At 38.9% G+C, this 21,143-nt stretch overlaps 1 protein-coding gene across 1 annotated transcript in view; it reads left to right on the top strand.

Annotated features, from left to right (window-relative positions):
* TMEM131 (transmembrane protein 131) overlaps positions 1-21,143 on the top strand; it is a 185,822-nt gene that overhangs the window by 122,211 nt on the left and 42,468 nt on the right. Inside the window, 13 exon segments of the mRNA XM_017871809.1 lie at positions 2,998-3,106; positions 4,078-4,231; positions 4,325-4,495; positions 5,715-5,825; positions 5,909-6,043; positions 7,227-7,331; positions 8,997-9,083; positions 13,441-13,593; positions 13,693-13,768; positions 13,951-14,068; positions 16,324-16,462; positions 16,577-16,686; positions 17,153-17,219. Of these exon segments, the coding sequence (XP_017727298.1) occupies positions 2,998-3,106; positions 4,078-4,231; positions 4,325-4,495; positions 5,715-5,825; positions 5,909-6,043; positions 7,227-7,331; positions 8,997-9,083; positions 13,441-13,593; positions 13,693-13,768; positions 13,951-14,068; positions 16,324-16,462; positions 16,577-16,686; positions 17,153-17,219 (1,535 nt within the window).

Genomic DNA, 21,143 nt, shown 5'->3' with positions numbered 1-21,143 from the left:
CTTATTTGACTGATTCATGAGAGAAGATACCACAACTGTATAAAGCTAAATCAGTATTAGTAATAGAAAACACTAGCAAATACATTAGGATTGGAATCATTTCCATAATCTGGGCTAGCCTTTTAAACATGTATCTGTTGTAATTCATCTTAATTATGAAGTTATGATGTATTTGAAGTTCAGAAGCATGTTTGAATTTGAGAGCAAAATAAAAGTATTATTTGTAACATTTTCATATATTGGCTTTTATAGGCAAAGCAGGTGGCCCTACTTAAGCTAAAATAATAGAACTGTCCAGTTAGCTATTACTTCTAACGTGTATAGTATATATTTTGATACTTGAAGTGTTAAGTCACTCCAGACTAGACCATTTTATACATGTTTTATTCAGTTTTGCCTACTTTCATGGAACATTCATTAAATTTGCTGCCACAACATTTTAAAATAATGACGTAATGGCTGCTTAACCATATAGATAATTAAATGAGAACTGAACCTCTGAACAGGGCTTTTTTCATAGGCGCCCATGCAAGTGAGTAGCTGCTATAGAGCTTCAGCTTTGGCTTTATGACAAAGCCATCTCTGCTTAGAGTCCGCATGGTAAAGCTCAGCTCCTCATCGGATGAGAGTATTTTGGTCAATGAATGTAGGCAGACACTGGCACACTTCGTACGGTGTTCGTGAGCGCATCTGTGCCTGCTGCTCACTGTGGAGAGTTCTGGGGAGGGTCTGGAGCAGCTGCGCAGGTGGGGCTGGCCTCAGGGTTCATCCTGTGAGCTCAGTGAGGACTCCCAAGAAAAAAAAAATCACATAGGCAGCATACTTCATGATACAGTTGTCAAGAAATAGTATTATAGAAGGCATTAATGCCACAGTTATTTCTACATTTGCGGTAGTGTCCTCTATGCTGCTGAGAGACCACATTCATGTCTACCCGTGTCAGTATCACCAGGTACATTGTCTTCCCTTACAGAGGAGAAAGAGGCTAATAGTCATTCCTGACCCCTGAGAACATTTAGGACCCACCCTACACAGACATGCCGGAAAGTTCTCCACATGCTCTGCAAGGGTGAAGAGCTACTCTTCTCTAGCTCCTGTATTGACCACCCAGTGAATGTTTTCCCTCCTCGAGATAAATGCAATGACATTAGTGTTGGTTCTTTTGAGATCATGGGCTCTAAGATCATTGTTTCTTAAAGAAATATGTAAAATTAAATATAACAGCAAAGGGAAAGCATGTTTAAGAGCCAATGCTACGTTTCTTAGAAGTGGGTTTTAATAGCATGTGAAAATCCCCCCACCATTTACTTCTCCCACCACCATGGTGGATTCCCACACAAAACACCTCTGAGATTGCTGTGAAAATCAGTCAGGAAGTGTGTTCTGCTTTTAACATTGTTAGAATGCACTTTATATATGTATTAACTCTACAGTGTTCACTTATCAAGCATCTTTCTCATCAAAAGTCATTCTTTATGATTTTCAACTGAATTTTCGTGAGCTTTTGACCACTTTATTTGCTCTGTATGATACAATGTCATGAAATGCTTAAATGTGGCCCTTGTAATCAGTCTTACATCAGAACAAATAGTGAAAATTGGAAGCATCCAGAGGTGGCTAACCAGCAAGCAGAGAAGAAATTAGAGGCCGAATGGGAATTTTAAAATGGAAAGTCTATGTCTGCACATAGTCAAACACTACACGTCATACCATTTCCTTGTTCTTTTTTGTCATAAGGTTGGACGACATACATTTGTGGAACTCACATATGAATTCTGCACATACATGGAAGTGTTCCTAAAGTACTTTAAGAGGATAAACATAAACAGCTTCTTTATTTGCTTTGAAAAGAACCATCTAATGGGTGCCTAGATTGGACCCAACTGAATCCATTTCTGTAATTCCAGATGTGATTATTTATTTGTTTATTTATTTTAATTTTATTTTTTTGAGACGGAGTCTCACTCTGTCACCCACGCTCAAGTGAAGTGGTATAGTCTCAGCTCACCACAGCCTCTGCCTCCCAGGCTCAAGCGATTCTCCTGCCTCAGCCTCCCAAGTAGCTGCGATTACAGGCACGTGCCACCACACCTGGCTAATTTTTTTGTATTTTCGGTAGAGACAGGGTTTCACCATGTTGGCCAGGCTGAGGGTCTTGAACTCCTGACCTCAGGTGATCCGCCCACCTCGGCCTGGCAAAGTGCTGGGATTACAGGCGTGAGGCACCACACCCAGCCAGAATTATTTAAAACTGCTACAAAATCTAAAGGTTTTTCTTCATCTAAGATGAGGACAATATGATATGATGACAGGAGGGGATTTATCTCGTCTTACACCATGAGTTTTAGGGTTGGCCGATTTGAGACGTAAGAGCTCTTAATTCTTTACTTTTTTTATACCATGGTACCTTATCAGTGATAGAGCAAGACTTTAGCCATACAAGAAATGTTCTTTCTTTCTCAGTTCAAATGTAAATCAGCAGGGCTGAGTGGGAGGGTAATTTTGCCTCCAGGGGGATATCTGGCAACCTCGAGGTAATTTTAGTAGTCATGGCTGCAGGGATGCTACTGCCATCTAGGAAGCACAAGTCCAGGATGCTGCTAAACGTCGTACAGTACACAAAACAGCCCCTGCAACAAATAATTAACCTAGCCTAAAATGTTAATAGTGCCGAGGATGAGAAATTCTGCTGTAAGTAAAGCCAAAGCCTGTGGCTACAGCGAAGCAGCTTAGGTCCAGTGTTTTGCCTCCTGAACCATGCTCACCGGCTAATTCTTTATCTGCTTATCTTATTATAGGAAAATAAAACATTTTACCCCTTTTGTATGAAAATGTGATGTTTCATTTAAAATGTTATAGAAGTGTTCTGTTGGCCAATTTGGAAGCTCAACTTTTTTTTTTTTTTTTTTTTTAAGATTTTGTCAGTTTACATAAAGTCATTACTTCTCTTTGGTAGTAAAAGGTAACAGATTATTTTTTTTAAATGCTTCCTTTCAGCATCAAAGGCGAAAAAGCCATCTCAGTTTTCTGGGAAAATAACAGTTAAAGCAAAGGAAAAGAGTTACTCTAAACTTGAAATACCATATCAAGCAGAAGTTTTAGATGGGTAAGTTTCTTTTTAAAATAAATTCTATAACTTTTTACTAATCAGTAAATTATGTTTTCCTACTAAATGACCTTCTGAAATACTAGCCATGTTCACATAAACTTGATGGAATCATTTTTTAAAAGAACAGCCCCAACTGTGAAAGAGAAAACCTCCTATATTTTGTTTATATTTTACTTTCTTAGAAGAAAAGGGTAAGTGGGATGNATAAATTCTATAACTTTTACTAATCAGTAAATTATGTTTTCCTACTAAATGACCTTCTGAAATACTAGCCATGTTCACATAAACTTGATGGAATCATTTTTTAAAAGAACAGCCCCAACTGTGAAAGAGAAAACCTCCTATATTTTGTTTATATTTTACTTTCTTAGAAGAAAAGGGTAAGTGGGATGATAGGATTTGGGCTTAAATGAAGACTTAATGATTCAAAACTCTGATTTTTTAAAATATTATTTAGATGATTTGAACCATTTCCTTTCTGACATGTGTTTGTAATATGTGACTATTATTATTATTATTTTGGCACTCGAAACAAAATTCTTTATATTCCTTTATAAATTCATAAACACTTCTAGAATTATAAGTTTTTATAAGTGGGAAGTAACATGTTCATTTTCTATTATACTTTAACCAATAGTTTAATACTTAACTTGGCAAAGATTCATTTTAACAAAGCTCCTTGCAATTCACTGATAAACGTGATTTTTTTCAAAGTAAAGCTTTTTTTGTTGATATGTCTTTGATTCTAATTGTGTGATTAATATAATTCATTAGAGAATGGTTCTTGATATTAGATTTCAATATTTTGCAGGCTAAATTTTGTTTTAAATCATATAGTCAATCACTAAAATATTATAGTTCTAATTCTTTAATACAATCCTTAATGCTTACAACAGAAGAACTTGGATTTTAAATTAACACATGGAAATAAAATGATTTATTTTGTTCTTGTTTTTTTTTTTTAATAGTTATTTGGGATTTGATCACGCTGCAACATTATTTCACATCCGAGACAGTCCTGCTGGTCCTGTGGAAAGGCCAATTTACCTTACTAACACTTTCAGTTTTGCGATCCTCATTCACGATGTGTTGCTACCAGAAGAAGCCAAAACAATGTTTAAAGTATGTCCAGGAGCCCTCATACTTTTAATTTTTCTGGTCTGCCAACTAGGTGATGCTGACACTTTGTTTTTTTTCTCTTCTGTCATTTGCCAGGTTCACAACTTCAGCAAACCAGTCTTAATTCTTCCTAATGAATCAGGATACATTTTTACCCTGCTTTTTATGCCTTCCACATCATCCATGCACATAGATAACAACATTTTACTTATTACCAATGCTTCTAAATTTCATTTACCCGTGCGGGTATACACAGGCTTTTTAGATGTAAGTATATTATCCACCTTTAACATTTAAACTCCCTGCCCACCTTTAATGTTTTCAGAACTTATTAGGCAATCGTGTTATATACTCTTACGTTTTGCCATTGTCTGTGCTCTGCAAATTGATCTCATTCTCCTAGTCAGTTTTTACCTTTCCGGCAGCTCTCTCTCGTGATACGGTTGACTTCTCTAGTTACAGTCTCTACTTAGATCTTTTCCACATTGTGCTTTCTCTGGGATATTCTTTTAAACTATTGTAATAATGGGGAATATAGAAAAGAACTAAATGGAAGAAAAATGATAGGTAGAAAAAGAAGAATACAAGGAAGGTGAAGAGGGAAATACATAGGGAAGAGATGATCAAAACCGAGAAATACCAGGACAAAGAAGAGAACCAGATAGTAAAGAAAAAGCTAAGGTAGTAAAGACGCAAAGTTGGAAGATTGTATATGATACAGAAGTAAACAATAAAGGTACTCCTGGTACAGAAAATAAGCAGGGGGGAAAATCCAAACAAAGCTATCTTGAGAGTGATCAATGAAAGAAGCTTAGATAAGAGATAAAACTGTTAGGAAAGATAAAAGGAAAGCTAGGACATCTAGAAATGTAGCCTTTTAAGTAGTTGGCATCGATTAGAATTTTAGAGCTGGAGGGACCTTCACTCATGTCTCGCTCCTGCTTCAGTTATTTTGTTTCAGCGATCATTGGTGAGGCTTGCTGAGACCACATGCTTTTGCCTGATCCCCAGGGTTCCACTAAACCTCTCTTAGTAGTTTAGCTTCCTGCCTCTTTCTTGTGCCCTCAGAGGAGGAATAGCGACTCAGCAGAAGCCATGGCTGTTTTCATTTCTGATTACTCAAAAGACTTTTGTCATACAAAGCCCTCAACTATGTTGTATAAATGTGTGGTTTTATGCATATATAAGTAAAGCATAGGAAAGCATAGGAACTTTAATACATCTTTTTTTTTTTTTTTTTTTTTTTGAGACGGAGTCTCGCTCTGTTGCCCAGGCTGGAGTACAGTGGTGTAATCTCCACTCCTGGGTTTAAGCGATTCTCCTGCCTCAGCTCAGCCTCCCAAGTAGCTAGGATTATAGGCGCACACCACCATGCCCAGCTAATTTTTGGGGAACTTTAATACATCTGTAATATAGTTACTTTCTCTTCATAATATTGTTACATCAGTGTGACTTTTTGTTTAATCTGGTTCTTTTATCTTTCCAGTACTTTGTATTGCCCCCCAAAATAGAGGAACGTTTCATAGATTTTGGAGTACTGAGCGCTACAGAAGCAAGTAATATTTTATTTGCAATTATAAACAGCAATCCAATTGAGGTAAAAACCTGTTTTTATTCTAAGTCGCATTTAAGGATTTTATGCTTGTGTTGTGATAATCATTTTCATATCTTTTTTTAAAGTTGGCTATAAAAAGTTGGCATATCATAGGAGACGGTTTATCAATAGAACTTGTAGCTATGGAAAGAGGCAATAGAACTACAATAATTTCAAGCCTGCCAGAGTTTGAAAAATCCTCTTTATCAGACCAATCATCGGTAAGTAAACTTTCTTACTGTCTCCTTAAAGTGAGATGCTGTCTAAACTGCAAGTGGGAGATCATTGCTGTGTTACATACATCACTATTATTTTTATGCAGTTCATGATAGTGTTGGTTACTTGCTATTAAAAGGACCTTATAGGTAATGTAATTCAACCCCCTCTTTTATGATAAGGGCACTGAAACCCAAAGGGGTTTAATTCTGCCTTGTCATAAAAAGTTCTATAAGACACAAATTTTAAATTATCTTTTTGTAACACAAGTGTCATTACAGGAGAAATTCCCATGGAGACTAAACTAACCTTGTGTTCATTGAGTTTACTGGGAAAAAGAGATGGCCTTGAACATTGGTAGAAAATATTTTCAATTACACAATAATACGTCTGTCCAGATATTGCCTAGTATCAGTGAGGCAAACATTGTTTGATCATTGTGAGTCTGCCCACATATTGTTACCTGTCTAATAAGCAGGTTACAGTTGGTTGTAAGAGAGTGCTGAATAATAGAAAACAAATACATTAGTTTCAGCACTCACCAGTGCTGAAAGGGGAACTTGGAGTTTATACTTACTGGAAAAAGAATGAGAATCACCTTTGTGAGAAGGAGCATCAGATATCTCATCTGCAGGTTAGAATAGAACTTCTTGGGGCAGTTTTGCGAAAGGAAAAGCAAATGTCCTTACACACAGAGAGTGTTGCCAAACTCGTTTCCATGGAATGCCATAGGTCTGGTGTTTTGTTAATCCTACCTCAGCTGCCCTGAAGATACGAATATTAACATTACAGAGTGACATCCACAGCTTGAAGCAGAGCCACTTCTGTATACACTTGTGGCTCCAGTGTGCCTGAAAGGTTGCGGGAAGGCTGTGTCCCTCTGCTCCAGCCTCTTTGGCCATACAGGTCCATGGGTGAAGAGTGAGGAGCTTTATTAGCAAGAGGACCACACCCCTCCGTCTTTCAGGAACCAGCATTTTCACTGGCCCATGGAACAAGTGTCGTAGAAAACTGTCAAAGGATGGACATTATTTTGAGATATTTGTACATAGTGATATGATAATTCAGTGTCATGCTGGTATATGTTAGGATTTGTAAGTCATTTTATCACTACGCCCTTCATTTCCATTTTAATAGGAAACTTCAACTAACAAGGCTAATGAATGATACCATTTCTACTGTCTACAGGTAACATTAGCTTCAGGCTATTTTGCAGTCTTCAGAGTCAAACTTACTGCAAAAAAATTAGAGGGGCTTCATGATGGAGCCATCCAGATCACAACAGACTATGAGGTAAGGGCTTTATGGGGGTTCGTGGCAGTGGGGTTTTTCTGAATAAGTCCTTTCTTGTCTGTATGAAAACAAAGAATTAAGTTTACTCATAAAGTTACAGTTTACCAGTTTCCTACCTTAAAAACTGAGCTTTCTAGAACAGTTTATAGAAGATTGGTGTTTATAGGCTCGTAGTTCTTTGTTTTTTTTTTTCCCGGAGACGGAGTCTCGCTCTGTCACCCAGGCCGGAGCGCAGTGGCCGGATCTCTGCTCACTGCGAGCTCCGCCTCCCGAGTTCACGCCATTCTCCTGCCTCAGCCTCCCGAGTAGCTGGGACTACAGGCGCCCGCCACGTCGCCCGGCTAGTTTTTTGTATTTTTTAGTAGAGACGGGGTTTCACCGTGTTAGCCAGGATGGTCTCGATCTCCTGACCTCATGATCCACCCGTCTCGGCCTCCCAAAGTGCTGGGATTACAGGCTTGAGCCACCGCGCCCGGCCTAGGCTGGTAGTTCTATGATAAAACCCAACCCTCCTAACGTAAAAAGCAACTTCAGAAAAATGCCTTTAGCACGTTTAGAATTGCTTTGTTAGAAACCTGCTTAAACAGATGGTTATATCATTACACAGACCCCGACTGAGGTCCTGAGTTAGATATCTCTGATTGTTCCTACAATCATAAAGAGCAGTCAGGGTCTAACATTTCTGAAAAGGAGGATAAAATCAGGAGACCATGTCTTAATCTGAGTGCTCACGTTTAGATTTTCATGAGTCATTCAAAGTCAAGGGACTAAAAGTTACTAAGCTTTTAATTAAAATATTCTCTGTGGAGCTTGTTTTGCATTCAGTAAGATTTCGAATGGATGTATTTCTGCCAAACCTAAATGTTTTTAATTTTATATTTAAAAGCTCTTAGGAAAGTCAAGCACTGCTAAATTCAGCAAGTTGCCACCTTTGTTCTCATAGGTGTTTCAGTGTGCACAACTCCCACGTGAAAAAAAAATGTAATTATAAAATAAACAGAATTGGCCATTTAATAATAAATGATTTGTTGAGAGTAAGTCAGGTGAGGAATTCATGGTTATCACTCATGACGGAAATAAGTACATTCCAGAATTCAGATAAATTTCTGTTAATATGGGTGAAAATAAGAATTAAGAAAAATACCCTAGAGAAGTACCTTTGAGAGTTACTAACAGTATGGGATGGGATTCTAACTCTAGAATGTTCAGTGCATTTTTAAAAATAAGGTTGATGTCTGTTTCTATATCAAAAAACTAGAGAGCTATATAACTCTAGATATGCTGGATTTTACATACATTGTTTTAGGAATACAGTTTGACTTTCTTTTTTAAAATAATTATTTTATAGATTATTTGTATTTTGAAATACAAAAATATTTGTATTTTAAAAAACCTGTCTTCATTGCTTCCCCATTTTTTGGTCTTTTTTACATGTTGTCAGTGAATCGCTGAGAAATCTGTGGAAATGTGTTATATTTCGTTACTTTTTATGGAATACATTGCACAGATTAAACAGTATCTATGGGTGATTTTAATACTGGTTTGGAACTGGTTATTGTCAATATTAGTCCCAAAATTAGGATAACCCCAAAATATAATGCAGTAGCTATCAAGATCGGGCTAAGTCTTAGATACTTATTTGTCGTCGTCATCTTGACTCCGCAGATCCTGACAATCCCTGTGAAGGCTGTGATTGCTGTAGGCTCACTGACCTGCTTCCCTAAGCACATGGTTCTTCCACCTTCCTTTCCGGTAAGACCATTCATACACACATTTTTCTATTGCTCGTTTTTTGCCTTTGCCTTTAGCTCTGTGTTCCTAGAATCTTACAGTAAAGTCAGTTATTCTTTATTAGTCATTTATCTTAAAGACATTATACCAGGTTCTTTAGAAGATATAAAGAGATACAGTCCTTTTCCTCAAAAAGTTTTCTATCTAGAAAGGAAATTGGACCCACAATTCAGAGCTGTAAAGCAGAATGTAGAAGTTGCCCTAAGAGGAGTCAAAAGAAAGTGCTGTGAGGGAAACACACGTCTCACTGATGCAGGAGCCGTGGGAGCCAGCTTAGAATTTCTTCCGACAGAGATGGAGAAGGGGTGGCAGAGATGTGAATCCAGGGCCAGGGCGCAAGCTCAACAGGGATGCAGAGGCAGTAAAGTCTGAAATGGGTTCAGGCAGTAGTGAGTTGTCCAGTTTGGCAAGAATGGAGAAAAGTTTTAAGAGAGGAAATGGAATGGTATGTTGGGGTGATAACGTGGAAAAAACTTAAATGCACTTAAGTTCATGGGAATATGAAGTTTTTGAGTGGAGGCTTGACATCATCAGAGCTGAGCTTTAAAGACTGGCTCTCTGCAGAAAGAAGTAGAGGACACAGATGAAAGTAACAATAGAGTGCCTGGAGGCCAACCCACAGACTGGCCAGAGTCCAGGTGAAAAGTGCCAGGAAGTGCCAAGGGGAGGCTTGAGCGTGTGGCTGTGGCAGAGGCAGTAAAGTCCCTTCATACCTCCAAGCCTTTATTGTTTCTCTGCCTCGAATGCCCTTTCTCCTCTCCTCCCTTCAAAGACTCCTATGTGTCTTTCCAGATTCAATTCCATTGTCATCTCCTCCCTGAAGATTTCTTGACTCCTCTAGACAATACTGGTTGTTTCATGTGTGATCCTAGAATACTCTGAAATTACCCCTCTTGTTGCAAGCCTCATATTGTGCTATAAATATTTCCTTGTAAGTTGGCTCCCCAATGAGAGTCTGAGATCCTCTAGGAAATTGGTGAGAGATCATTTCTTCCCAATAGCAGGCACTTAGTACATAATGTATAGATGAAGGAACAGATGATGGAGAGGGAACATAGGCAAGAGACATTGCAGGTGAATCATTTGAACTGTGCTTATATCCTAAAGAGGTCATACAGAATGAAACAAGTATGGGGAAGAGGGTGGATAGAGGAGGCAGGAATATGGCTTAGAGTTTGAGCCTGGAGAACAAGGACAACACAAATGGGAAAACCAGGAGAAGATGCTGCCTTTTGCAAGAAGATGGTACAGTCCATTCAGGAATACCAGGGAAAATGTAAAAGTGTCTCAGATCCTAGTGGTGAGAGACAATAGTGGGTTAGAAGAAACAAGACATTGCAAAATCTTAATGTCATATGCAAGTTTAGCATCCCTAACTCAAATATCTGAAATCCAAAATGTTTCCAAATCTGAAACATTTTGAGACCACAAGTAGAAAACTCTACCCCTGACTTCTTGTAACAGGTTTCAGTCAAAACTTTGCTTCATGCACAAAATTATTTTAAATGTTGCATAAAATTACCTTCAGGCTGTGCATATGAATGTATATGAAACATAAATGAATTTCATGTTTAGACTTGGGTTCTGTCTCCAAGATACCTCATTATATATATGTAAATATGTAAATATTCCAAAATCCAAAAAAAAAAAAATGCTAAAATACATCTGGCCCCAAGCATTTTAAATAAGGGATACTCAACCTGTACAGTAAAACCTAGATTCACCATTTAGCTCCTTAAAAATACAAATTTTGAATTACTTGAATCATCACATTTAAGTTTGAATTACTTGAATCATCACATTTAAGTTTGGGTCTTAATTAAATCCTCATCTTCCTGTCATTCCACTTTGTACTTACTCTACTAAACTCTTGACTTCGGTATTTATCCAGAAGAGCCATGTTTCTTCCTTCCATTACCTTCTCAATCGGTGATGTCCTTAATCTCTGCGTCAACTCTGGCAGGGAAAAGTTGAGTTCAGAAGACAGCGGATGACACAGTGAACAGCCCCACGAGTGGAATAAATGAGAAAGCATGTGTATAAAAACAAGACGTTGGTCTTGATCCATTTGTGTTGCTATAAAGGAATCCCTGAGGCTGGGTGATTTAATTTTTTTTTTTTTTTGAGACGGATTCTTGCTCTGTCGCCCTGGCTGGAGCGCAGTGGCTGGATCTCAGCTCACTGCAAGCTCCGCCTCCCGGGTTCACGCCATTCTCCTGCCTCAGCCTCCCGAGTAGCTGGGACTACAGGCGCCCGCCACCTCGCCCGGCTAGTATTTTGTATTTTAGTAGAGACGGGGTTTCACCGTGTTAGCCAGGATGGTCTCGATCTCCTGACCTTGTGATCCGCCCGTCTCGGCCTCCCAAAGTGCTGGGATTACAGGCTTGAGCCACCGCGCCCGGCCGATTTAATTTTTAAAAAGAGGTGTATTTGGCTCACAGTTCTGGAGGCTATACAGGAAGCATGGCCCCAACATCTGCATTGGTGAGGGCCTCGGGCTGCTTCCACTCATATTGGAAGGCGAAGAGGAGCTGGCATGTGCAAAGATCACATGGCGAGAGGGAGGAGAGAGGGTGCCAGGCTCTTTTTTAACAACCAGTGGTTGTGTGAACTAATGGCATAACTCACTACCACAAGGTCAGAACACACCAAGCCATTCATGAGGGATCCACCCCCATGGCCCAAACATCTTCCGTAGGGCCCCACCTCCAACACTGGGGCTCATATTTCAGCGTGAGATTTGGGGGTGTTGGTTTTGAACTGCTTCAGATTAAGCTTTCAGATATCTCTTGGTGGCTTACAGGACCAGATGCTTGCTTGGAATTCTAAATTCCCTCTGTATTACCAAATCCTATCATAGATCTCTATCAGATGGAGGATACTAGAGCTGACTGGAAACAATACCTCAGAATAAACATTTCGCATAACTCATAGCTTAGTATTTGAGTAGAATTGTGAGAGCAGCGTTTACATCTGTGCGCACTTTTGATCCCCCACACCCCCGAGAGACAAGGCACAAGGGAAGTAGTTATTCCAAGTACGCCAAGTGCAGCGTCTGCCCGCGGGCTCCCGTCCGCATCGCAGCTGCACGCCTGCCCTCTGCTGGCTGTCGGCTGTTTTAGCCTCACTGGGCTGCAAATGAGGAGCGCTGGCCTCAGCGTCAGGGTCATTCTGCCCTCTCTCCTGTGTGTGCTCTTCACGTCAGTATTTTTTATTCCACATATTTAAAAAGTGGGTTTAATCATTTTAGAGACCTCTTCAGATGAGTAGGAATCTACAAAAAGAGAAAATTTTGTATTCAGCCAAAAGAAAGATTGTAATATAATTCTTCTGGAGTATTACCTAAATTATTTAATTTTTTAATTTAAAATTTGGTACCCTGTCACAGAGAGAAGCTTGTGACTGGTAAGAGCAATCGCTGGTTATTTAACAGTTTCATCTATGTACTGGGATTTTTTGGTTTGTTTGTTTTCGAGATGGAGTCTCACTCTGTCACCCAGGCTGGAGTGCAGTGATACGATCTTGGCTCACTGCAGCCTCCACTTCCCGAGTTCATGTGATTCTCCTGCCTCAGCCTCCCCAGTAGCTGGGACTACAGGTGTGTGCCACCATGCCTGCTAATTTTGTGTGTGTATTTTTAGCAGGGACAGGGTATCACCATGTTGGCCTGGCTGGTCTCGAACTCCTGGCCTCAAGTGATCCACCCACCTCAGCCTCTCAAAGTGCTGGGATTACAGGCATGAGCCACTGCGCCCAGCCTGTGTGCTGTTTTAATAAGATACTTGACAACCTATAATTTTAAAAAAGATGTCTAATTTCTCTTTGACACAAGTAACATATATTTTTCCTAATGAAAAGACTTTCTTTTTTTAAAAAAATGTGATTTTTTTTTCCCCATTTGGCTTTAGATTTTAGAATTCAGTTATTTCAGGGCATTCTTGCCTGGATATAAAGAAACTTTGCTTACCAAACTGAAAGTGACCATTCCCTTTATTTAAAGCTATCTCTGTTTGTACCTTTGTTGGCATCCTCAATATCTTAACATGAAAGTGTGAATGTTATGTCAATCGATTCTCACAAGATGGCAAAAATTTGTCCTCCTGATTTTTCTGTAATGTGCCATAGCAAGAAAAAAAAGGTTTTTTTTGTGAGGTTTTCTGGCTCTTGATTACAATCTAGAGATTATCAACTGATGAACATTCTAAAATGTCTTTTGGGCTTTGGTTTCCTAGAAGTCTGCTTGTCTGCTCTGAAGCTTGTGGTCTTAAGAAAATTTAACCATATACAAATGAGTTCTTTTTTTGCTTTCTTCCTTCAGGGGAAAATAGTTCATCAAAGTTTAAATATTATGAATTCCTTCTCACAGAAGGTAAAAATACAGCAAATACGATCTTTGTCAGAAGATGTGCGATTTTACTATAAACGATTGCGGGGCAATAAGGAAGACTTGGAGCCAGGAAAAAAGTCAAAGGTTTGAAGATGTTTATGTTTGAGAATTCCCATCGGTAACATTTTGTTTTATGGCCTCCTGTGGATTTGGGACTCATGGTTCTCCTGTGCCTCTTTATAGATTGCAAACATTTATTTTGATCCTGGACTACAGTGTGGGGATCATTGCTATGTTGGCTTGCCTTTTCTATCCAAATGTAAGTGACCTTGCTGTTCTCTCTCGTGTCTTCACTTCCCCCAAAATACTCTTTTAGTAAGAGGCTGCCACTTTTAAAGTACATTGCTGTCTTTTGTTACTATAGGAATTATTTAAAAGAAAATTGGCAAGTGGGTATAAATGCAGGTTAAGTATGTCATACCATATGTTTCCTTGTTTTAGCTGAACCCAAAGTGCAGCCTGGTGTAGCCATGCAGGAAGATATGTGGGATGCTGACTGGGATTTGCATCAAAGCCTGTTCAAGGGATGGACAGGAATAAAGGAAAATTCAGGTCATAGGTGAGTGATTTATGTTTATTTTAGCCATCTTTACAAGCTTGAAACAATGCTTTCTAAATTCTTATATTAAATTATTTTGCTTTATAGCTAAGAAAGAATGCCTAATTTTCAGAAAGTTATCAGTGAGGCATCTTAAATTGCCATTTTAACTGTATGTTGCTTAGAAATATACATACTGTCATTTTTCTCTCTTCTGTGGTGTTTTAGATACTTCTTACACTCCAGGAAAATATTTGAAGTTGTCTTTATGTAGGATGACGACAGTATTCACCTTAGACTCATCCATTTGCATAGGAAAGAAAGTTTTTACCTACCACTGGCCTCTGTTAAAGGCAAGGAAAACATTTTCTAGGTTTACCCCGACCTGGACACTTGATACGAGACCAGAGTGTCTGTTTGCTTATTGTGAAAAGAATACCTCCTTTCTTTTTTTTTGAGACGGCGTCTCACTTTGTCATGAAACTGGAGTGCAGTGGCGTGATTCTCCTGCCTCAGCCTCCCGAGTAGCTGGGACTACAGGCACGCACCACCATGCCCGGCTAATTTTTGTATTTTTAGTAGAGATAGGGTTTCACCATGTTGGCCAGGACGGTCTCGATCTCTTGACCTCGTGATCCACCCACCTCAGCTTCCCAAAGTGCTGGGATTACAGGTGTGACCCACTGTGCCCAGCCCACCTCCTTCATTTCTAAGTGCCGAGCTGTTCGGGAGCACACAGGGTTCTGTTCAGACAGGCTCCACAGTGTTTCTCTGGTAGGTAGGAAATGTGCATCTAATGACAAATCAATACTGCACCTGGATTCAAAAACAAAAAATGTATTGATTTGGTAGTATAGAAATCTGATCTTTTCATGTACTTCAGAAAAGAATTTGACTAGAATAATGATAGTATGGCAACTGATGGAAACTGCTCTTCTCAAGCTGCTAATTTGAAATATATTTGTTAGTATCAAGATATTCCCATTAAAGAGTACTGTAAATTCTCAAACCATTAATAATTGAAGGATTTGTTTATCTGAACTGTCTGCTATGAAAAGTTTTCTTAAGGTAAAAGAAAGTTGAATGTTTACTTTAAAAAGATGGTCAAAATGAATACAGAAGACACTTCCTCTAATGGAACACTCATTACAACTCTCCTTTGTACCCTGTATTTCCACAGTGGACATTGTAAAGGACAAGCAAGTCCCAAATGTTAATGTCCAGTTATGAACAAATAACTCACAGTGCTGCCCTAGGCTCATCTGCTAAGGAACCTCTTCACCTCCTACCCACAAAAAGCCTGCCTTCCTCTCTCTGTCCCCAGCACCCCATTGCTAAGATCCAGGCTCGCTGTCTATGCTGAGTGCACCGTGGACGTGATATTCTCCCTGATCCTGCCTTTGTGTTACTTTGTTGTGTGTGTGTTACAGAGGATTTCTGCTACTAGTCTTATACACCTGTACTCTTACCAGTAGGAGAGTATCGTAACGCTGCAGCAATAGAATTAGGGGTTAAAATAGGCTTCAGCGTTTAGTCCCAGGGATCTCAGCTCCATTTATAATATTGTGTCTTTGGGAATGTGTTCTGAGTTCTAAGCAACTGGCTTATACACACTTACGAGTCGGGATATACTCAGATGAGGTCTTGAATATTGCTGAAAACTTCACGTGTATCTGCACAAAACCTTCATAGGTTTTGCCTCTGTCATCAACTGATGTCTTCATGGAGTGTGAGGACTCTGTTTTGTTTTTATATCAAGGGGAATAAAAGCCATATGCCAAGAAATGCACTGCCTTCTCATTGGTTCTACTGAAAATGTTTTTAGCACCCTGCTTGTAGATATCTAGATCTTTCCCCTAGGCACGTAAGATCCTTTAGGATCTGCGTAACATCATGTGTTATCTGTATATGCCTGCCTTTTCTAAATAGGTTATCTGCTATAGGCCAGCTTTTCTTACTGAATTTATACTTGGAAAGTTTTTTCTAAGCTTACACAGGATTACATTCATGTCATTGGTCCTATGCCTAAGATTTATCATCCTTTCCATATTCAGTACAGAAACAGAGGATCTGTGACAGATATTTTGGCAACTCTTTGTGCCAATATCAAGACATCAAATAGCATTACAAGCATAGTAAAATATTAGAATGAATAAATGTGTTTTTTTCAGGGCCAGCAAAAAATTTCTGAAGTACATAAGCCTAATCGAATTTCTTATGTTCAGAAGACTCAAATATTTCATTGTGATACAGTGACTTACAAATTGTTTTTCTAGATTGAGTGCTATATTTGAAGTAAATACAGACCTTCAAAAAAATATAATATCAAAAATCACTGCCGAGCTCTCCTGGCCTTCCATACTTAGCTCACCCCGGCACTTGAAATTTCCACTTACTAATACAAACTGCTCCTCAGTAAGTATTCAAAGTGACGTTGGTTTTTGGAAATATGTACTAGGGTTATAAAGTATTTACTCTTAGCTTTCACTATAGAAATCTTTCATTTAATGTTTCGTTATCTTGTTTAAGGAAGAAGAGATTACTTTAGAAAATCCTGCAGATGTTCCTGTCTATGTTCAGTTTATTCCTCTGGCTTTATATTCCAACCCCTCAGCGTTTGTAGATAAGTTAGTATCAAGGTAAGTATTGTTTTGGATCATCACGGTGTTTCTATGTAGTATTGAATCAGTATTATATTCACTTAAAAAGCCTTATTGCAGCTCATGCAGTGGTAGATTTGACTTAGAGAAGTTCTGGATCTATACGATTGAGAGAAGGTTTTAGGGAGGTTTGGGTGGATGCTGTGTGAAGCATCCAGAAAAGCTTTCAGTATAAGGCAAGAAAAAGTAATGTGGAGCTCCCTTCTAAACATGTGTAAAGAGAAAGCAGATGAAACCTTCCAAATATTCTAGTTTTAAAAAGTGGACAAAATATTAATTACAAGTTGTGGCCTTTAATTTTCTTAAGGCTATAAATCTGGTCATACTGATCTCAAAAACTGCCAGACAATAATTTGAAAATAAAGCACACACCTGATAATCACTCCATAACCCCCTTAACTATGATGTTGCTTATGAATAAATATGTGTACATTTTTTATTTTAGGTTTAACTTGAGTAAGGTGGCAAAGATAGATTTGAGAACACTAGAATTTCAAGTCTTCAGAAACAGTGTAAGTATTCAAACTTCATAATATTCCAAAGAAATTATTCTATAATATGATCAATGTAAATATGAAAGAAAATTATTGGCTACTCTTAAATTTGGCTGAAGGGTAAGTTACTGAAGAAGTCAGAGCAGTCCAGTAATTATTTTAGAGGCAAATAAATCAGGAAGAGTAGGTGAGATCTAGATCAAGGTGAGGCACATTGAGTGGAAGGTTCATATTTGTGGGCATTAAATATTAAGCCCATGAAGGTTTATAATAATAATTACAGAAATTCTGAGAGTATATAGATGAGGTAAATGTTAATACATAATTACTTTTTATTAAGCATCAAAATATTGAGCTCAGTCATTTAAATTTTGTTTCTGGATACTTTGTAATTAAATTGTAAGCCATCCATGAGTGCTAAACCCATGGCTGACTGTGTTCGTATTTAGCAGGGTAATATGCATGATTTTCACTCAATGGATAATCTTCTATATATAAACATATACATAAACTGGTTTGTTCTAGGAACCAAACTATTTTCTATCATTCAGGCCAGGCGGAGCAACCACTAACCACTCGTTACTAAATAAGACCTAATGTAAGGGTGTGTGTTAGGAACTTAGCACTTGGAGCTAAGGCTCCCTGCAAAATGGTCCAAGCCTTTTGGCCACTATGCCCTTCTTTCTGCCTCGGGCCAAATTCATATCTGGTTCTCTGATTCCAGAAGCTTTCCCCTTACCATTGTATCATGTGGTCATTGCTGACTAGGAATTGCTGTGAGCAAATTTCAAACCAGATCCTTTGTAGTTCTTGAAATACTGTATTCTTTCCCATAGCTCCATGTTTTTATCGGTAAAGCATATATTAGCCCAGTCCTTATTAGAATAGTTTTTATAACTCTGTCTTTCAGGCAAGCTTACATAAGAAAGTGATATTCAAAGTTGTATTTTTTTCTGTTGAACAGTAGCTGGACACTAGACTGAAGTGTAGACAGTCTTGTATTCCAGCCCCATGCCCCTCTCTGGGAATCTTTTTGTGCTTTGCTTTTCCCATCTGTAAAATGCCAAAGTAACAAATATTACTGGAAGTTACCTAGAAGGCTCAGTAACTGGAACTTCCTTTCACTCTGCTTTTCTTTCTTCTTTTCTTTCTTTTTTTTTTTTTTTCTGAGACAGAGTCTGACTCGGTCTCCACCACACCTGACTAATTTTTTTTTTACTGGTATTTTTTAGTAGAGCCGGGGTTTCACCATGGTGGCCAGGCTGGTCTCGAACTCCTGACCTCAGGTGATCCACCCGCCTTGGGCCTCCCAAAGCACTGAGATTACAGACGTGAGCCACCGTGCCCGGCGCACTCTGCTTTTATAATAGGGAGAAATTTCACGTAAGTATTAAGTGAGCTAATATTTAACTTTTTTATTTTATTAACTACAAGCCATATTTACAAGATGTAGAACACTGAACTAAGCACTGTGAGAGATAGGAAAATAAATAAGAGTATCGAGACGTCAGAAATTTATTCTAAATAAGAAATTCAGGAAGAGGTCTTAGAGTGAGCTTAGAGTAAATTCTATCTCAGGCATGTCTACGGTGCTGTAGAATGTGGTTCTCAAGATACTTGGTCTCAGGACTCCCTTGCAGTCTTAAAATTATTAAGGACCCCAGAGAGGTTTCTTGTTTATATGGTTTGCATCCATCAGTGTTTTGCCATATTAGAAACTGAAACTGAGGCTGAGCGCAGGAGATCTCTAAAAGAGTGATTTAATTTGTTTAATAATAAAAAACTTATTCCATTCAACATAGGTAACATCAAAAATGAAAACTACCTGTATTTTAAAAAATCATTTAGCAAGGAGAATGGATTGTTTTAAATTTTTACAACTCTCTTTAATGGCTGGCTCCCTGACTTAATGGACAGGTAGATTCTCATGTCTGCCTCTACATTCAGTCTCTCTTGATACATTGGTTTAATTGAAGTATGTAATGAAAATCTAACCTGCTACAGACATGTAATTGCAAAAAGAAGGAGTATTTTAGTTGCATTTTTATTTATAACACTGTACATCAGTCATTTGGAAAATATTGGTGCACAGAGATATGCAGACCTTACAGATGTTGCCACAATTCACTATGCACTGTCCAAAAATGAATCATACTCACTCACCACCAGGCTCATCAGGAACCTCTTGAAGTATTGGGAAGCTGTCAAGCTCACAAGGGTGAATACAAATTATCCAAAATCCTAAATTTTGCTCAAAAGCTTGAATTTTATTGGAAACAAATACTTCAGTAGGCTCACTTATTTCTATGAAAATATCTGCCAGATGCCCAAGTCTGAATAACCATTGACTGTCAGTCGTTCTTTCAGATGTAAACGGTGTTCCATGAGAAAAGCAGCTAGTTCACTAGTTCAGCTTCCATCTCAAACAGCTTTGCAAAACAACATGATAGCTGTAGAAATACTTTTTCCATACTTGCCATCGTATCCCACGGAATGTTAAAGACGTGCTCCAGGGTCGAAGTTTTTACGGCATCATCAAGGACTTTTTTTTTTTTTCACTACACATGCATGACACTGAAGAACACAATGGCTGCTGGGAAGTTGGATACCCCTGCCTTGGTGCATGCTAAGGAGTCAGCAGTTTCACCCTCCATAGCTTTTGCTGACTCAGTGCAGATGCCAACATGGTGAAAAAGACAAATAACATCATCGGTATTATTATGCAAATAGTTTTGACGTTGTGGCGGGCACTCGGACAGGATCCCTGAGGCCCCCAGGGGTCCAAGGTCACTGTTGGAGAACCTCCACTGTGAAATGATCAAGGTCCTGAAGGGTGTACAGGAGGCATCGCAACATCTTAAAGTTTCCCCCAAATCATGAGAGTTTAAATTAGCTCCTGTTTGCTGGGAATATATGTATAGTACATCATTGTGTCCATCGGTAACTCCAGAGTAGTTTATTTAAAAGGGAACTTACCAACCATCTTGAAGCAGTCGGAATATTCTCTTGTCTCAGTGGACTTGGACAGAAAGGAAAAAATAGCAGTTAACACTTGAACAACACAGACTTGGACTGTGCTGGTTCATGCATACTTTTCTCAGTCAAGCGCAGATGGAAAATACAGTTCTCAGGATGCAAAACTGCATATACGGAGAGCTGTACTTTTTGTATAAGCACATTCCACAGTGGCCGACTGCAGCTTGAAAATGCGCAGATTTGGTTATGCCCGGGGTCCTGGAAACAGTCTCTGGCATGTACAGAGACAACCATATTTACCTCAGAAGGAAGAATCAAAAGTAGTGTGCTTCATAAAGTCTGTTGACTGTAAGTTAATGTTTGTGGACCCATGCTGAAGCAAGAGCTAGATCTGTATGTGGGAAACACACACCGATCTATGCCGGGGGAGTAGAAAACAATACAGAACTCACCCTCCTTCCGTGTTAGCGGAAGCCGTAAAGAACTGGTGGATGTTTATAGCCAAGTGTTGACAACCCTTCCCTGAAAAAAGTTTACACTTAATGTTGCTTAAAAACCAGAACAGTGTATCCTTATATGTGACCTGTGACTGTTTTCGTAAATAGACAAGCAAATTTTCTTAACCTTAACTATAACTGGCTGTCAAAAAGTCATATTTTGAATATTAAACTAAGCTATGCTTTAAACTTTAAATCATCGGGTGTTTTTGAAACAGTAATTGTGTGTAACCTTCAAAATAAGATTCAAGGAGAAATTTGTAGGAGTTGAAAATCTTTTTACGTGTAAACGTACGGTGCAGCCTGAAGACCCTTCAGCTGGTCCCCTTCAGAGGGGAGGAGTGGCGTGGCAGTGGCAGGCAGTGGCAGGAGGCCTGAGGTGTTGGCCTTAGTCCCCTTTAGAGGGGAGCAGTGGCGGGAAGCATCAGGAGGCCTGGGGTGCTGGCATTGGTTCCACAAGTGTTTGCTT

Source organism: Rhinopithecus bieti, unplaced genomic scaffold, assembly GCF_001698545.2.
Source record: "Rhinopithecus bieti isolate Rb0 unplaced genomic scaffold, ASM169854v2 scaffold_6935, whole genome shotgun sequence".
NCBI classification, from domain to species: domain Eukaryota; kingdom Metazoa; phylum Chordata; class Mammalia; order Primates; family Cercopithecidae; genus Rhinopithecus; species Rhinopithecus bieti.
Note: the sequence above shows the minus strand (reverse complement) of the source record. Positions and strands in the feature narration are given on the sequence as shown.